Source organism: Castor canadensis, chromosome 12, assembly GCF_047511655.1.
Source record: "Castor canadensis chromosome 12, mCasCan1.hap1v2, whole genome shotgun sequence".
NCBI lineage: Eukaryota > Metazoa > Chordata > Mammalia > Rodentia > Castoridae > Castor > Castor canadensis.
This window is the reverse complement of record NC_133397.1, coordinates 38,518,570-38,537,500: the sequence shown is the minus strand read 5'-3', so window position 1 is coordinate 38,537,500 and position 18,931 is coordinate 38,518,570. Positions and strand designations below refer to the sequence as shown.

The window sequence follows — 18,931 nt, the reverse complement described above, 5'->3', positions numbered from 1 at the left end:
TGGTTAAAGCATTTAATATACGGCTCTCAGGTAGAAAGTCCACACAAGGTGGGCACTCACAGTAAGAATAATTTCAAGGACAGAAGTACATGGAATAAGGAAATATATAATTCACATTCAAATGGCTAGTTGCTATATTTTATCCTTTAGAAACAATGTACATAATAAACAAAGTGTGACAGAAAGTTGGTGTTCTGAACAATACACAGTTTTGGGTCTAATGGTTTAAGCCATCGACTAGCTATTAGTGTCGGGGCTGCCCACTCACCTGTGACTCCTTTGCACCTGCCACCACAGTCATGACACAGCTCCACAGCATGCAACACAGGCCTCTACATATTAACTTATTATGCCCTGGGAATTCAGTATCAAGCTGTGCTCCCCAGAGGTGAGTAACCACAATTCCACAATTCCTATTGAGACTTTTCACATTTCAGTCCTGCCATGACCACTACCTCTTCCCTGTCAGGGACAAGGTTACAGCACTTTGATTTTCAAGTTCAGTGAATCCCCAGAATGGTCATCACTCTTGCAAAGCACTCCTCCCAGCAGTCAAATGAAAGTGGTATCCTGAGGGTAAACAGACTTTTCTAAATACCCACTTAAGAGATTGCTGGAGGACTGGTCTGCAGAAGGCCACCTGACAAGAAACTTCACAATGACTGTAGGTAACGGGGTACATGTGGTTCCACCCCACTCCCCAGATGTATACAGAAAGGCCAAGCTTTTCTGAATCCTATTTTCTTCACATTTTTTAAAAATAAAAAGATGATTATGTGAAGTTAACACTTCACAACTATGAAATGCTACTTCAGGCAGTGAGGGAATCATCAAAATAAATTTCTTTTTTTTCTCTTTGTTTTGTTTTGTTTTTTGAGACCAGTCCAGGCTGATGTGGAATTAACTATATAGTTCAGGCTGGTCTTGAACTCATGATTCTGCTGCCCCTGCCTCCTGAGTGCTGGGATTACAGGCATGCACCACCATGCCCAGCCTTATCCCAGTTACTGATGAAAAGTGGTTTATCATTCACACCTATCAGCTACTTGTTGAACATCTGGAATGTGTTAGCCACTGGCCTAGCCATCCATGCCTTCTGTGTATACCTCATCTCCTTTAGTCTCTAACCACCCCATATACCTGGTATTCTCAGGTCTATTTTACAGGATACTCAGAAAGGCTGGATAATTGGCCAAGCTGGCACAACCAGTAAACGGTTAGAATGTTATCCACCTGATGACAACCCAGATGCCCTTTCACTCCACTCTATCGTCTCCTTATTAGTAATAGCGATGACAATGACAGCTACCACTGTGCTAGATGCTTTACAAACCTTCCATTTAATTCCTTCAACTATCTTCACAACCGTGTTCAGTAGACATTGCAAGTGGCAGACGATTAAACAAACAATAAGGGTTTGAGGAACATAAATAGGAACAATAAGGGTTTGAGGAACATAAATAGGAACCATGGGGTAGAAAGGATACTGGACTTAAAGGGAGTCTCCACCATTGAACAGCTACTTCACTGCAGGACAACTGGAAACCAAATCATTGAACTGCTGAGCTAGAAGGGGCTTTGGAGATGACAGAGTCCAATCCCCTTACTTTGTACACAAGAACCTTAAGCCCTCCTTGCCGACCCACTGAGTCTTCTCATCCATCCAATGGGAAGAACAAAGCCTACTGGCTTTTTTCCCTTCAGCAAGTTGTGAGGATCAAATGAGGTGGTGAATGGAAAAATAATTTGAGAAACAAAGTTATACAGATGTAAGATTAGAAAAATCTATACCACCCGACTGTGCTATAAAAATTCTCATCTCTCACTCTCTCTCTTTCTCTCTCTCTCTCTTTCTCCTGCAAGAAAATATACTGATACATTGTCCTGGATATCAAGTGTGTTTTTACACTGTGTTTACATAGATATGTGCACACTCAGGTGCATAATTATAGCTGCACCAGTCATACCACTACACTTAAAGTTCTGTCAGCTTTTCCAATATTAATTGCTATTTTCAGGCAGTTTTCAAACTTAGCAGCAAAAATTCATTTTTATGTGAGACTAGATATAATACATGGCCTCAGCAGGAGAGCAAAAGTCTCCATTAAAAAAAAAAGGTAGGAATACCAGTAGGTCATTTTAGTCATTTCTAAGAGCTGGTTGCCATTCTGGATTTTTGAGTAATGGAAGTTGTTTCATTTTAAAGTCACGTGCAAAGAGCGTCTTACAGTTACAATCGAAGAGTTGATTTTTACAGCTGTCATCTAAGCTGTATCTCAGTATGTTGTAAGACGACAGGTTTCTGGGTTGGGCTGATTTCTGCATTCACTAAGCACATGCCCCCCACATCCCACCCACTTGTGAGTTGGGGTGAGTGGTAAGGCTAAACCTGTGGCAGAGCTGTATGCCTAAATGTCTCTTTCTTTCCTCCATTAAAGCTCAGTTTACCTGTCCTTCCCTAACCAACCTATCCAGAACAGAAGCTCTCCTCCCCCAAGAATCTCACTCCTTGCCCCTTGCAGCTTTATTTTTGTTCTTAGCACTTATCACCACCGACACACATTATATCCTTGTTTATTATTGCCCGGCTCTTCTGGCTGGTATGCATGCTCCATGACAACAGGGTCTTCTAACATTTTACTCACTGCACCTTCTCATTGCCTAGCAGATAGTGGGCACTCAGTCAATGTTTGTTGAGAGAATAAACTAAATCTACATGTTGAATAATCTGAAAAATATAAGTCTTTGGGAATTTGAAGGCCATATTCTATTGCTTATCCTTTTGAAAAGATTTCTCCAAGAAGTTTTTATAGAGTTAGCTGTGTGGTGGGATTTCAGAGGCAGTTGGTGTCCAATCCTGTACCCATGAGAAAGAGAAAGAGCAAGCAGTAGTTTTAAGCTCTCAGTTGAGTTTTGGATTGTTTTCTTTGTTGTTTTGTTGAACATGAATATTTTTGAGATGTGGATTAATATTTAACAAGGAAAACAGTAAGTTATCTGTTAATTCAGTGAACATTTAATGAGCCCTGCTGAGTGCCAGCCTCTGCCCCACACTGCAGTGAGGTGCTCCCCAGTGCCCCTGAGAAGCACAGCACTTCATCTGTGGAGCAGTCCAACCAGAGGAATATGCCTTACAATTTAGGCTGCAAAAATCAAAACAAGAAAAACAATATAGATTTCAAATTAGCCCTTTGCTTGAGAAAAACTATTTTCAATTTATCAAAGCACAACTTTCTAGGCATTCAGTCACACAATCACCTTAAAACTCAGAATGAACACTCAATTGAATGCAAAATTTTGACTGATGTGAGGACATTTGAGGGGATTCATTTATCCCTGGAGAGAAGAGAGAGAAGTTCCACAAAACAATAATGATAATGTTTACATTGTGAGCGTCATTGTTGTTATTTTGCTAGACTACCCTACAGTCACATATTAAAGAGTGTGTACTTCTGGAAAAAATAAGCATGCTTTGGATTTATTTTTAAAAGGAATATGCTATGCCAATGAAATGCTTTATTCCATTTCCAGGCAACTAATTATTAAATACTGACTACATGTTTAAGTTTATGCTTATTTTCTGTTTCTTTGCCTGGTTTCTGGGACACTTCTTTCCCCTGCTTTCTCTTCTACCTCTTGCTCACTCTTGGTCTTCTTTCCTGGCCTCTCTTTTCCACTTGCTTCTTAATTGCCAGTGGTTTCTAGGGCTCTGTCTACTTTTCCTTTATGTTCTATATAATTCTAGGCAATTGTTTGAAGTCCATGCCTTTAACTATCACTTATACATCAATAACTTTCAAGAGTATAACTGTAACATTCACCATTGTCAAAGGCCTACACCCATGTTTCCAAGTGCCTACTCATCTCTGCATATGGATATTCTGAAAATACCTTTAATCCATTCTATTTGAAATGGAAATCAGTAGCCCAAACCCTTATCAGGATGCTACCCATCCAACCCAATGTACACATCTCCGCCACACCCACAGCCACGCAAAGCTGAGCACCTGCTAGGCATCAAGTACTTCCATACACATTGTCTTCAAAGTGAAGCTGGAAAGCTGGGAATCATAGTATTATATTGTCTTTTCAAAACTTCAGTGCTACATTTCACCACCTTCATCACTGTTATCTGCTGCAGATGGTTTTCAAAGTGTTCTGGAAATTGCTTCAAGGGAACCCTGGAGGTGTAAAAGGGACACCAGGACTGGAAGCACTAGTATTTTCACTTCCGGTTTAACTAAATCCTCTTCTTCTTCCTCTTCCTTTTCTCCTCCTCCTTTCCTTCTCCTTCTCTACCCCCCTTCCTTCTTTCTCTTTGAGGATTGAACCCAGGACCTTACTATTATTTTTTTTGCACTTGTACTCTACCTTTTATTTTATTTTCAAACTATTTCCCAGACCTGGCATATACTTGCCTTTTATTAACATAATAACAATATTATTTCCATTATGAAAAGTAAATGTGCACTCTACCACTGAGCTACACTCCTAGCACCCACTTTTTTTTAGTAAAAGTAATGGTAAAGGTTATAAGAAAAGGAATCTAGTGTAACAGGATAAAAGTGGGGATACATTAGGGAAAAAAAGGAGAAACACTTCCTGCTGCCCATGCAGGAAGTGGGAGTAAAAACTCAAAATGGTGGTCCTCAGCTCTAGTCTTCTATTTTCCAAACTGGGGGAATACACGTGGACATTAAGATAATGGACCTGGATAGCTAAGATGGGTGCTAAAACAGGGAGGCCTAGCACCCATTTCTAGCTCTTTAATTGGGGTTCCGGCTAAACATTTGTTGACCAAGGGTTTTACCATTTAAACAGTGTTTGAAAACCACTGACAAGGGTCCCAACTTCTTGAGATAGTGGGCAAAGCTTCCCTTGACCTGACCCATGCCTCTACCTACATCCTCACCTCTTGCTTTTCCCCATACTTACCTTGGGCTATAGTCAGACAGAAGTACTGTACCTGTGGTACATTCTTTCATGTATCTCTGTGTCTTGAAATGTAAACATTCTCTTGGGGCAGAATGCCTCTCTTACCTCCAGTTCTTTGTCTGCCTGCTAAATTCTTACTCATCCCTCAGCACCCTCATTAAGACACTCTTCCTGTGATGCCTTTTCTGACCTCTTCTGGCCTCCACACTGTGCCTTCTCCCACAGTTGTCACTTCCATTCCCTACCTTCATGGGTTACTATACTTCTGCTCTACCCTTCACACACTATTAGATAACTGGACTTTGTGTTCCCTGGGGATAGGTTTATGTTGTTTCTTACTCCCTCCCCAGGTCCTAGCACAGTGTCTAGCATCTGAGAGGCATTTGCTCAATGAATCTGTCAGCAAATATCCATTCTATCCCTTCCTATTGTCACCAGCTCTTCAGTAGTTCCTAAATGGATGATTCCAGGTAGCACTTGGCCTTGCTGCATTCAAGCGCTCACTTATTCCAACCCAGCCTCTTTGCTGTGGCCAGAATGATCCTTCTTGAACATGTTTTTGACCACACCACTGCTCATAAACTTTCAATGTCTCCCTATTATCCATAGGATAAAGCATCTTCATCATGGTATTCTCAGCCTTTCCTAAAATGGTAACTCACACTAACTCTATAACCTCATATCCTGTTCCTCTTTAATTCTAATCCCCAAACCAGACAGACATACTTTCACTCCAGTCACTCACCAGAGGGAGGAATAGGGACAGGGGACATTGCTTTTTGGAACGAGTAAAGCTTGCTGATCTCATTCTCTTAAAACATCTATTCTAGTCTGTGAAGTTTGGGGGAGTGTCCCTTGTTATTTTGGCAGGCGTCAATGCTGCAGTTTCTCTCGGCCACCAAGTTCAGAAAAAGTCTTAATTTCGAGTAGGTGGCAAACATTCCCTGGTGAAACATGGAACTCCTATAGTGACTCTCCAGCCACAGGGGCCTACTTTGCTGAAGAGCTAAGCTCAGCCTCAGGTCACAAGCCAGGTGCTCACCTAGGGCAGGGACAGAGGGTATGGTTAGGCTGTCTCTGGCTTCCTATTTTTCCTCATTTAGGACTCCATTATAAAAACTGATAAGCAGGGAATTATCCCCTCTTCATCTACTTTTGTTGCCTCTAGACCTTTTGAGTTCCAACAGATGATATAACCAAAGAAGAAATCAACCAACCATACTCACCAAATGGGCAGAATTTTTCTTCTCACAGAGTGACATCTGAACCTTGATGTTGCAATTATTTCACTCTTGCCAATGTAGTCATCTCTCTCTCCCTACTCATGGGGGCAGTTTATAATAAAGTGTCATCTTCATCCAGGTAGGCAGTCCTCCTGGGAGAAGTGCAGGGCCTGCCACAGGTTTTTGGGACATGTGTACAGAGCCAGGGTATATGGAGAAATCCCCAAAGTCCAGGTCAAGAAAATAGTCTCTCTTGCTAGCATTTCTAGGTAAAAGCCTCCTGTATCTGTATTCCCCACAGCCAGAGTCTATCCACTGAGGTAACAAGAGCTAACCTTGGATAGGTATTCAGAGCCAACCATGTGCACTGCAGTGATTGGCTTGTTCACTTTTCATTTACAGATGAGCAACAGAGGCTTCCAGAGCATGAGTACAGTCAATGGTAGAGGCCATGATAGAGCATAAGCTTTCTGATTCCAGAGCCCAGGTATATCTTCTCTCTGCAAGTAGGACTTGGGATCTCAGAGCTGACAGAGCCCTGTAAGAATGTGAGTGAACCTCTTCACTTTCCCTTTATTGGGGAAAATGGGGTAAGACAGACATTTCCAGAGTCTGTTAGTGCTAAACTGGGCCTGGCCGTAAGCTTCCCATCAGCTAGGCCAGCAACTCTTAGGACAAGTGTCTCCTGTATTAACCTTGACAAGCTGGTACAGCAATAAAAAATCACCAGCCATCATTATGGAGCACCTCCTATGTACTAGCCCTTGCCAGTACATACGTAAATATTGTTCCCCAGCCCAGAAGGCAAGACCCTCGTCAGGGTCTTGCTATGTAGCCCAGGCTGGCCTAGAACTCACCATCCTCCTTGCCTCAGCTTCCTGAGTGCTGGGATTACTGGTGTGCATCACCACTCCTGGCTTAGTCCTGCCTTTTTACAGGTGAGGACACTCAGGCTGAGAGTCTATGGTGGTTAGTAAGTGTAGACTTGGGTTTTGTATGCAGACTTTTTGGTTCTTCCTGGCCACTACAGTTTACCTTCCAGAGCACAAATCCAGTTAATGGCATAGGCCAGATTAGAGCCTGATCTGTCTGCCTCCAAAGCCCAAGCCAGGATTGGGTTATTCTGTATACTTGAAGCATTTGGTTGCAGTGTGGGTTTTGCTCAGGATCCCGAGAACCTACAGTATCTTGAGATGAATCACAAAGCGCTAAGGATCTACCAGTGGAGACCCTCATGTTGTTTGCTTATGGGCCACTTCTGGCACTTCAGTCTCTGGGCCACATAACCATGGAGGAATTATCTGGGTTCAAGGGAACATTAAAACCAGCTCAATTGCGATGTAGTAAAACTTTGAATATGATCTTGGTCTTGAACTGTGATTTCTATAACTTGTCCACTTAGTTCCTTTGGATGTAGAATAGCAAGCTCTGAGAGTTGTGGCTACCCCCACTCTGTGGGAACCCTTCTGACCCACCAGCACAACATGTGGGACTGTGACTGCTCATGATCAAGTATATGTGACCCTTCTATGGTCCAACTGGGTGGAGGCACAGGGGTGCAAGTGCTCTGCACCTCCAGACCTCCCAACAGGGATGAGTTTCTGGGTGGTAATTTCAGTTAGTCCATGCACCATCCCCAACTCAAATTTCCCCTCAGATGGTGGGCCCCTTGCACTTTAGGCTAGAATATCTGGGCCTTGGATATTGATCATCCCATGAGGGGCCTAAGCAAGCTCCTATTTTTAATGGGGCAGGCTGGAGTAAGCCCCTCTGCTTTGGCCTCTCTGTTCCTCACAGAGCATGAGTAAATACCACCTGCTTCAGGGCCCCACCTCATCCTTCTTGGGGCTCAGGATGAGTACTGCTGCTAAGTAGGTAGGCTGCTGTCTTGGCTTTGAAGGGGCTGCTGTGTGGAGCCACTCTTCAGACAGAGAAGAGCACAGTTCAGGTTTTAATAGAGGGTACAGAAGAGCTGCAAGAGATTCCAGTCCAATCTGCATTTAGGTCTATTCATAGCTTGGGCAGTTTTCTATTGGAAATCATGTGAATGATTTACAATAGGTCCTAGGTAAATCATGCAAATCTGCTGTAAAATGGAGTATTTGCACAAATAGGTTTTGAAGGGGTGTTGGTGATGAATGAAGTACTGTTTGTGCAGCGTGAGATCTGGGAGTCCTTGAAAGCACTGTATTTATGTATGAGGTATTTTCATAGAGGTCTTTGCATCCAAGAATCTCCATGCCCTCCCTGAGAATCCTGGTCTCACAGAGGCTCACAAGAATCACCCAAGGCTAACAGGGGGATGAAGAGGCCCTGCCTTCTTCTACCTTCAACTTGGGCAGCCTCCTCAACTGTGGCAGCATCAGTAGCTTGGCACATGTCCTCATTTTGCCTCAAGACCTACTACCCACTTCACAGTAGGAATTGAGGTAGCCAACTTAATTGAATTGATTGCTACTATAAAGCTATGGTTACTCCTCCAAAAGGCCTATTTAAATTTCTGAGCTATATAGAGATAACAAAATAAAAGCAGTGGTAATAAGGCACAGGATGATTATCAAATTGTTCTGGCAACCTTCAGTGTGAAAAAGATATAAAAGAAAAATTGAAAGGTATTAGTCTATAAATCTCACTGAGGTCAGAAGCCTAGAGTCTTTTAAAAAAGATTTTAGAAACAAAACTTTAGAATACACACACACACACACATACACACACACACACTGCAGTCATCTCATAGGAGTTCCTATCTTAGATTACATTAATATTGTTAACCTATTTTAAATTCCTGTGGCACAGCAAGAGTCTTATATACTTATAAGATTTTTTTAAATGCATGAGCTTTAAATTCGTTTTCTTACTTTAAATAGATGTATATTAACTCTCCGTTTAGGCTGTAGGACCTCCTAGCTTAGTATAACAGTCCAACAAAATAAGAGTGGATACAAACTCTGTAATTTACTCACAGGCATAAATGGATATATAAATGTAAAAATGTGCACAATATTTTATGCCATGCTTGGCTTCATTGTGACCTAATGTTTATAATATGTAAATAATGGCTTCCTTTTAAAGCAAAGAACTTTTAATATACAGATTCATCTGAAAGTCCTTTTTCTTTACTATAAACAGAAATAAAAAGAAAAAAGTATTCTTTAGCAATAGGTAAATAACCAATGACAAAGGTTACCACTGAAGGGATTAAAAATAACAGAAGTCAACAGAAAACTTTCAATATCATACTTCTACTTTAATATGAAGATATTGCTATCAAAGAAAAAGACTCAAGAAATTCTTTGATAAAAATAATCTCATACTATCTTTGAAGTGGTTTCATTTATTTTACTACCCACTGTGTTCCTTATCAGAAGGCCAAGGGTAAGAAGTTTCCTAGTTGTGATTAGGAAAGAATCTGATAGATCAGAAGACCCAATTGAAGTGGGACATAATAAGTATTAAAGTATTACATGACATTAATCCTGCCATTCCATTACTCTCTCCATCTTTGTGCACAGACTAATTATTCTGTAGCCAGTATTCAGGAGAAAATAGAAACACACTTACCGTGGGCTGGAGTAATCTCTTTATTGCATCAACAAGACTGGCTCTGTACTGGTCCAGAAACAAGCTGACATTGAGAAGAGAGCAGAATCCAGATTAAACTGGGTCTTCAAGTCTAGTGATACTAATAGTGAGAAATACAAGGCTAATTACATGTTTACCAACACTAAAAAAGAGAGATTGTTTTCTTCAAATGTCTCACTGGGGATTTTGTTTTTCTTTAAGAAGATATTATGGTCAGTGTTTTGCAACTAAAGCCAAATCATCAATATGCCATGGACCAGAATTCACACATGCTGGGCCATGTGTTAATGTTAAAGGGACAATTTCTAAGCTGCTCTTTGTGGTGTCATCAGTGGAGATGAAATACTCTTGGCATTTTTCCTTGTTATAGCCCCATTTCTCAAACAGCTTGGGGTCTCTGCCTACCCAGGGAACTATGAGCTGCTCTCCAAAAAGAAGACACCAGCCCTATTGCACCCAAACTACAGAACAGGTGCCATTGACTAGCAACAACATTAAGGAAAGACTCAACCAGTAACCTGGGAATGAACAGCTCCCAAAACAAAGCCTAGTCAATGCCACAGAGATCATGGTAACTCTGGTGCTTTCTCCCTTGACCTCTGTATTGCTTCTTTTCCCTTTGCTGTAATTTTTCATTTTTTTCCTCTGGTCTTTTGAGAATTTCTGTGGTTGCTCTGTTACTCATTTGGTTGGACCAGTCTGCCCTTGTCTTCATCAGGCCTTACTTTTGAAGTTTGAAAACAATTTCTTCATTCAAACTTGTAGATACCCGACTTAAGTTTGGCAGTTGAAGTCAAGTGAGTTAACTTTGGTATAGCTGGCACTGTGGTTTAATTGTGTCCCTCCAAATTCATGTGTTGGAAACTTGATTAATTCCTGATGCAACAGTTTTAGCAGTGGGAATTTGACTCCTTTTTGCCCTTCTGACTTCTGCTATGTGAGGCACAGGGTTCCTCCCCTCTGGAAGATTCAACATTCATGGCACTACCTTGGAAGAACAGACCAGGTCCTCAGCAGATACCAAATGTACTGGCACCTTGATCTTGGACTTCCAAGATTCCAGAAAGTATGAGTCAAATGTTTCTAGTGCTTGTAAGTTACCCAGTCTGTGTATTCTTGTTATAATGGCACAAAATTGACTAAGATACCAGGAATGCTTATGCAACCCTTAGAAATGTTTCCTGTGGGTGGGATTGTGGTATGGAGGGGTGAAAGCACCCAATGCTACCAAAGACCATATGAGGCTTACAGTGCCTGGAAAAGTACTCCAAGCATAGCCATCGCACTCCTCTAAGAGGAAGCAAAGCTGCTGAATAAGCCAATAATATCTATTGGTTGTTGGGACCACTTTTTTTTTTTTTTATGAATATGAAGTTTGGAGTTCAGGAAATGTGAGTTTATCTTTAAAATCTGAACAATCCTGGAATATCCAGGATGTGGTTGCCAAAGTCATGGGACTCCAACTACACACATAGCATTGAAAGGCAGAAAAGAGATAAGGGAGAAGGGGCACTATGGGTGTCCTTATGGAGGTTACGCTATAAGAGGGATGTGAGTTGGACACAAGCATACACAAATTAAATACAAATGCCAAAGGTAAATGCAACTTTTTAACAACCAAACACTTACTGAGATGAGTAGTAGGTACTGGGTACCTTCCAAGAGTTTTTCATAGATTGACTCATCATTACTGTGAGGTAGTTGTTATTATTATGACTATTGTCATTGCCCACACTTTACAACTAAGGAAATAGAGGCACAGTGAGGTTCGTGGTCACACAGCTACTAATGGCAGGGCTGGGATTCACACCTACACTGAGCAGCATTAGAGACAGTGGTCTGGGCTACAGCTTCATACCATCTTCCCCATCTAATTCCATTTGCTCCTGAGCATGAAGTAACAGAAGATGGGCAGAGCAGGAGAAAGGCCCTCAAATGACTGGAGTTAGGCAAGTGTAAGCACAATGTCACAAGTAGAGAATTTGAAGTTCTTCCCCAGGCTCTGTGTTCCATAAGTGCCCTCCCACGCAAGCTCTAACTTCTTGAAAGCAGGAAGCATCCCTTATGTTTTTGTCCTTCTTCTACAGCATTTGGCAAGGAGCCAAGGTTAGGGCAGCCTAAAGGTTGATGGACTCCTTGAAATGAGCAGCAGCATATGTAATAATCATGCAGCGCTGGAGAAGTGTGCAAGACATTTGGTTTCAGCTTCAGGGCCATTGCTTCTACATTGTGTTTTTGCAAAGCAAAGGGAAAAAAAGGGATGTTCTGCTTCATAAAAATGGGCAATGATGTCTTTTAAAAAGCAGGAACAGCAGAGCTACTTCTGAAGAGGCATCTTAACTTGTAACACAGTCCAAATGCATTGCTTTGAAAAACAGTGTGCAAATCCTTCTATTCACATCTTGAATTTCCCATCTTATAGGGAGTGGATCCCTTACACCTTAGTGAGAACTCCAGCAAGCTTGTGTTATCTCATGAGGAGCCTATATGAGGACCCACTCCCATTTTGAATGCTGTAGACTGGTTGCATCTGGCCTCTCTATGCCTCACATAGCAGAGATGCCTCACATACTGCCTGCTCCAGAGCCCTGCTTCACCCTTCCAGGGGCTAGCAATGATTATTGGCTGTCAGGGGGAGGGTTGCTGTCCTCCCTCAAAGGGGACTACTGTGTGGAGCCACATTTCAGATAGTGGGGAGTATGGTTCAAATTCAAAAGAGCTCTGGCTTTGACCTTTCTACTATGTGACATAGGCAAGTCATTTTATGTGAGGCCTCAAAGTTTCCTTGTCAGTAAAGGCAGTCATCAAGTTAATAATACGTGCTCATTCGCAAAACTTGTTGAGCATCTGTAACATGTGCAGGGGTATTTTAGGCATTGGGGCTAAACTATGAATAAGACAAAGCCTCCCCCACCCCACAAGGAGCTTCCATCTGCATTCATTTGAGCTTCACAGTGCAGTGTGCATGCAGGTGGTGCTCAACAGTTACTACTTACCGCCTGACTCTTTCCTTCAAATGAAGGGAGTTATACAGGATACTGGTTTCAGTGACCCTAAATAAGTTGTATGCAGGCTTTTCTAGGGGTGGTTGGGGCTGAATTAACACTTAGATAGGAATGTTTTATGAGATAGGTTCTCTTCTGATTTGATGATTCTGTCATTTGAAAAATAGGAGTAAGGAGAGCAGTTTATGAGAAGTTCCCAAGAAGTCAGTGCCTGGGTGTCTTTGCTCACCCTACGGCCAGTGGAAAGCTTTTCCTTGGAAGGGGCTTTAAACAATGAAAAAGCATCCCCTTTGAATGAGCCAGAAACTATGCCTAGCATGGGAGGTAACCCTATCCCCTTCCATCCAGCAATCAGGATGGAAAACTTTCTTATCTTTCATAAAGCTGCATCCTTAAATCCTGGAGTGCAGAATATGTCTAATTCAAACAGTACAAAAATTGTCAGTATGTCATATTAAGCAGTGATTAATAACCATTAGGGATTGATGAGAAAGGAATTAAATTAGAACTAAGTCTTTTACAAAGAGTAGATTTCAGAACACACTATACCTTATTCTTTAGGGAGGTCACGATATCTTTAGCTTTAACAATTGAACATTCTATTTTTTTTTTTAAGAAGACTATCACTATGAGGAAGTATCTCTGTTGGTCAGTTGGTCCTATATGACATCTGGCTGGTTGGCATACACAGCAGCTAAGCAAAGGACCACTCTTAGTTCATACCTATGTATCCTAAGAACTAATAAGACTGCTAGAAAAAGATGAATAGCACCTTACCAGCTGAGCTTAATGCATGCCCTTATAAAACACTCTTACTGTTGGTAATGGTAACAAAGAGGTTAACAGCACAGCAGACTGGAAAGTGCGGCTTACCACCCGGCACACATTCCAGACACAGTTATTTCAAAGGTAATGGAGTCTACTCCATCATTCCAAATCAAATCTCCCAAAAGTAATTCTTATAGTTCTCTAAAAGATCTTTATTCCAAGTAAGCTCACTTTTCTACTTAGCTCTGATGCAGAATTTATAATGCTTTGTAGGGTACGTCATATGAGCAATTTCAATGTGCGTTAGTGGGAGTGATATGTAATCTCCTGAAAATTCACCCCTCAAATAAGTCCTAATGGCTCAGAGAACAGCAGTAGCTTAAGTGGATCTATTTAAAAAGGCTGAGTGGGTCAGTGATGGGGATGGAGATACCATTTCAACTCTCCCTTCAGTTACTGATCAAAATACATAGAACAGTCCAGTTTGGCCATTAAATTCTCTCTCTCTCTCTCTCTCCTCTCTCTCTCTCTCTCTCTCTCTCTCTCTCTCTCTCTCTCTCTCTGTGTGTGTGTGTGTGTGCGTGTGTGTGTGATTGCTTGTGGCAGCAACACTTGCTTTGTTCCATTGATCTGAATCACAGATTTTCTGACAAAGGAAAGGTGTTGGACCATTTTCCTTGCTTCCCTTAGAATCAGGATTGAATGCAGAGCATGGATCATGTGTAATTCCTCTCATAGAAAAATTTATTAGTGCAGAGCATAAGAGGACATTTCTCTCTGACAATATCCACAAAAAGGAAGACTGCAATGCAATTTCCATGGTGAAATGTACAGCGTTAAACTCACTGTTTTAGATTTAACTTTTAGCAGAGGGATACCCTCTTTCAGTATTTATCAACTGATTTTTATGGAAGCTCAGAATGATGCTGTATTCTCACTTGGCTCTACCTCTTTAGTTGCAGAATCTTGGGCAGTTCATGGATCTCCTCAGAGGCTGAGTGTGAGGTGAAAGGGCTGACTACATTTGGCTTAAGGTCTTTTCAGGTGTTAGGGAGCTGTAAGTTGTGATCTAGAGCTATCCATGATTACAGTTTCTGGAAGACAACTTCTAGAGTCCAGGGTATTTCCATGTTGATAAAAAAAACCCATTTTTATGAAGATAGCTTAAAACTCAAACTTTTCCCCATCATTTTAGAGGAAAGTAAAAAGGATGGAAAAAGAACCCACAGTGAACAGCCTTAAGGTAGGGTGTATAGGCAAATGTACTTTCTCCCATTTCTCTCCATATCTCAGGTGTGGGCACATACATGTGCCAATTGTCTTGCATATCCAGCTTGATGGTCAGTCAGGCTATGGGTGGCATATCAGACATGTTTTCTAAGCCTTTTGAGAATTCAAATCTATAGAGTCATTTCTATTTTTGCAGAGCTACAATAAACTGGAGAGCCATCAAACACTGAACAAAGGTGTTCACTGGATAAAAATAATCTTACTTTCAGACCCTTAGATTATATTGTGATTGAACGGAAGTCTGGAAAGGTAGGCTTAAAATTAGCAAGCACTCGCTATTCTAAAGGTAGCAAGGACCAGGCTAGACTGTATTCCAGCAGAAAGGAATCCTTATATTAAACTCAACATTAAACAAGTCAACTGAGGAACTTAATAGGCAGGTTTTTCCCTACCCCTGTGGTTAAATATTCTAATATTTTGATGTTTGTCAACAGCATCCTTTTGCAGGTGTGACTGTACCTTGATTTTTCCTTCTGTTTATTTCAAAGTTGACATTTTACAAGATATTCGGGAACTGTTGAACCATGAAACTATTTTTCATTGTCAAAAATGCTGAATGGTGAAATAATGACTAGCTTTCACAGTTTGCCTCTTTATTTTATAATCTCGTTGAGCTACAAAATTTGGATGTGAAGTAGGAGACTGTCTCTTCTGGGAAATAGGTTATTTTCCCCCACTGCCCACAGGTTTGTGAATGTTTGAATGTAAATATGTGAATATATGAATGATTTAAGAACATAAATATATCACCGCTTGTTGTAATCATGCACATTTTACTTGAACCACAATGTGGGTTTGGAATAGGTCTGTGAATAGAGCTTGTTTTCATGTAAATGGGATCAAGCATACCACTGGTTAGGTATTCAGGGAATCAGACAATGCCACCCTTGCTGGAAATGCTTCAATAAGAATTTAACCCATGTACCTAATATTTGAACTTCAACTCTTGCATCATATTCCTGTGGCCTAATCCAGGTCTCATCGGATGACTGATAATGACTAAAGGAGGGTGTGAGACTTAACATGATCTGTTTATGTGTGGTGCCTCTTTTTGGCCCTGACTATTTCAGGTCCTATCTTGGACGTAACATCTACAAAGACCTTTCTTTCCCCCACTCTGTGACATTCTAAAAGATGCATCATGGCCTGAGTATCCTTGCAATAACTCCCTATGGAGCAACACCAAACCAAGAGGATATAAAGAACACGTGGGATGCTGTCCTTCACCACTATATGCACAACGGATATATTATAAACATCACTGTACTAAGGTTCTAAGCAGCTTACCCATCTCTGTGAATATGGAGAGAGACCATTACCAAAGCATTTCTTTTAGAAATAATATGAGCATTGCAGTGAGAGTAGCTTAATGTTTCACATTTACAAATGGGAAATTACAAATAGGCTGACATTCTGGCACTTACCACACCAGGAAAAAAAAAAAACCGTAACAACAATTCATGCATAGACAAGCCATTTATAAAATGAAGCTTGGTGTATTTAGTTCATTTGAATCCATAAATTCTCATATAGCTACCAGATGCATGTGTGTGTGCATGAATGTGTACATGTAATATTGCATTATGTTGCATCTTTATAATGAGAGCCCTAAACTGAATATGCATTATGTTCATCAGTTGTACATGACCCTGTTGTCAGCTAGGGAAAAAAAAAAGACTTTCAGACATGTTGTGCAGCTATTTTTAACTGAGAACACTAATCAGAAAAGAGCTTAAATTTTACTTCCTTTGCTTGTCTCTCTGGTACAAATAGGATGACATGGTGTGGGTGTCCATAACACAAGGTATGAAAAAACAGGCTGTTTTGATATTTGTATGAAGGACAAATTTAACTGTAATTCTTTGGCCAGACCTGCCTTTCCCCACATCATAGCCAGTGGGGGTGTGACCCTCATCTAAACTTTCAAGAAGACACTGCTCCCTTCCCTCTCGCTGCTGCTCTCTGATCCGACTTGTATGCTTAATCTGATCTAATCCTGCCAGCATTATCTTCATCTGTGCAATGAGACCTGGAGGATCTTTTCTCATATTTGGTGAGGAAAGGCATTTACTAAATTACTTGCACAAATCATATGGTGTGGTTTTTTTAGCTCCTTATTTTTGGTTAAATGGAGGGATGTAGCATTGACTTGTCAGAAATCTAGGTTTCTCCCATTTTTGGAAGAAGGTTTTTGGAAATTGGGTGCAACGAGACTAAAAGAGCCATGAAAATTTCAGTTAAAAATAGGACAAAATATTTGTTGTTCATGGAGAAGTATATTTCAGAAGAAAAAAGCAAACATAATTCCATTGACTTTGGTAGGAAAGATATACACTGAAAATCATATTTAAATAATGATAACTAAAAATTAATTCCTGAAAATTTTATTCAACTCTCCTCAGAGCAGTCTTCTCTGGATTTTATGATTGAGCTTTTCAATATAATAGAACTTTGGAATCTGGACTTGTTATGTTTTTAAATCTAAAGTGTCATGATAATTATCATGATAAAACCACAAATAAGCTCATACTCTTAACAGGGAAAATACTGGGGAATTGTCAATGTTTCCCATGTGCTGAAATAATTATTACTCAAAGGCATGAAGTAATACATAAGATTAGTTGAAATAATTACTAAGGTCTGATGCATATTTACCCTGCAACTTAGGATCAGACTTTCATTAACAAACAAGTAGATTGGGCTAAAAAGGAAGACAAAACATCTAATGTAAATTTATTTTTAAAAAGCAATCACCTGACAAAGATTTGGATGCTTTTATTTGCATACAAATAAAATGCAATTTTATAATTTTTGTGTTATGTGTAATTAAATATCATAATGAGTGCAATGAAAATAATAGATAGTAAATATACACTTTAAGAAAGGCTATTTCCCCAAAGATATTCCACAGATATGTTTATTTGCTGGAGAGTGTTGATATATTTCCTTATATCAATAGTCAGATCTCTCCTAAGAAGTAAGCTAATTGAGCTGTTTGTGTTGATAAACTCCTTTTTCTCCAGACTATTCCTCTCCCAGCCATAATTATTTGCAATTTGCCTAAGTTGTCCATTTACTGATACATCAAGCATGAAACAGAGGCAATTCCAGAAAATGGAAATGCTTCTCAGAATCAATCTTTGGGAAATAATGTGGTAGAAGTTACTGTGTGATAGAAGACTACCTTATAACTGTCACATGGAGATGAATATTAATTTGTTGAGGTTAAGGTGGTTTTGTGCTTCATTTGTTGACTTTGCTTAGCCGTCAGCAAAGCAGCACAGTCCAATTACTCCAGCAAAGCTATTTTTTTTCTAACAGAAGTTTTATGATTTTTATGTACTTACCAGTCAGCACACATAACAATGTCAAAATGTCCTTCCAGTTGAGAGACATCTGTCTCATTATCCCATCGTAAAACGCTTGAGGAGAAAAAGATTTTAAAAATTATACTTAGGTTTTTTTTTTAACTTATGATTTTGAGCTATTAACATTATTTTTTGTGGCACTTGAAATTATTTAAAAGGTATATACAAATTATTTCAAAAGATATAATAAAAAACTAGGATGTAACTATATTCTGTATTATATTTAGTCTTCAGATCTAGAAGAGGAAGAATTCTCTATTTAAATATAATAGTTAAGCTTTTGCTAGTTTTTGTAGGTTTTGTAGACAAACTAGAGAGAAATAGCTTAGCTTTACCATAGTTATTAAAACGATTTTAGACCCTTAACATCAATGAGGTATATACTGAAATTGAAGTATTCCCCATCCTGATGGGAATACAAATGTATAAAAATAAATGATGTGAAACTGAGTGTGTATCTATCCCACCTGGCTTGTATTTCTTATTGATGAAATAAGCAAAATGGAAGAAAAGAAAAGTCAACTTCCATTTGGTAGTTCTCAGTTTTTAAGCATACTTTGAAATTCTTCCATATTCACAGTCTCCAAAGGAGGATCAGGTGTTAAGCCTCACATTAATAACAATAATTAATAACATGAATTTGAAAACTCTAGTTATGCTTAAAAAGCCAACCAAAGGCTTTATATTACTCTCAGTTGATAACTGTGATGATTAGCATTTTACCAAATTAAGGTATTTTAATGATTTTTCTCTCTACCAC

The 18,931-nt window shown here is 40.0% G+C and overlaps 1 protein-coding gene across 3 annotated transcripts in view; it reads right to left on the bottom strand.

Moving 5' to 3' along the window:
• The window catches only part of Camkmt (calmodulin-lysine N-methyltransferase), a 421,570-nt gene that overhangs the window by 6,319 nt on the left and 396,320 nt on the right, over positions 1–18,931 (bottom strand). For all 3 annotated transcript variants that reach the window (XM_074049616.1, XM_074049617.1, XM_074049615.1), the window contains 2 exons: positions 18,151–18,225; positions 9,720–9,783 (listed from right to left, as the gene is read on the bottom strand). In XM_074049616.1, the coding sequence (XP_073905717.1) occupies positions 9,720–9,783; positions 18,151–18,225 (139 nt within the window). The remainder of the gene's footprint in view (positions 1–9,719; positions 9,784–18,150; positions 18,226–18,931) is intronic.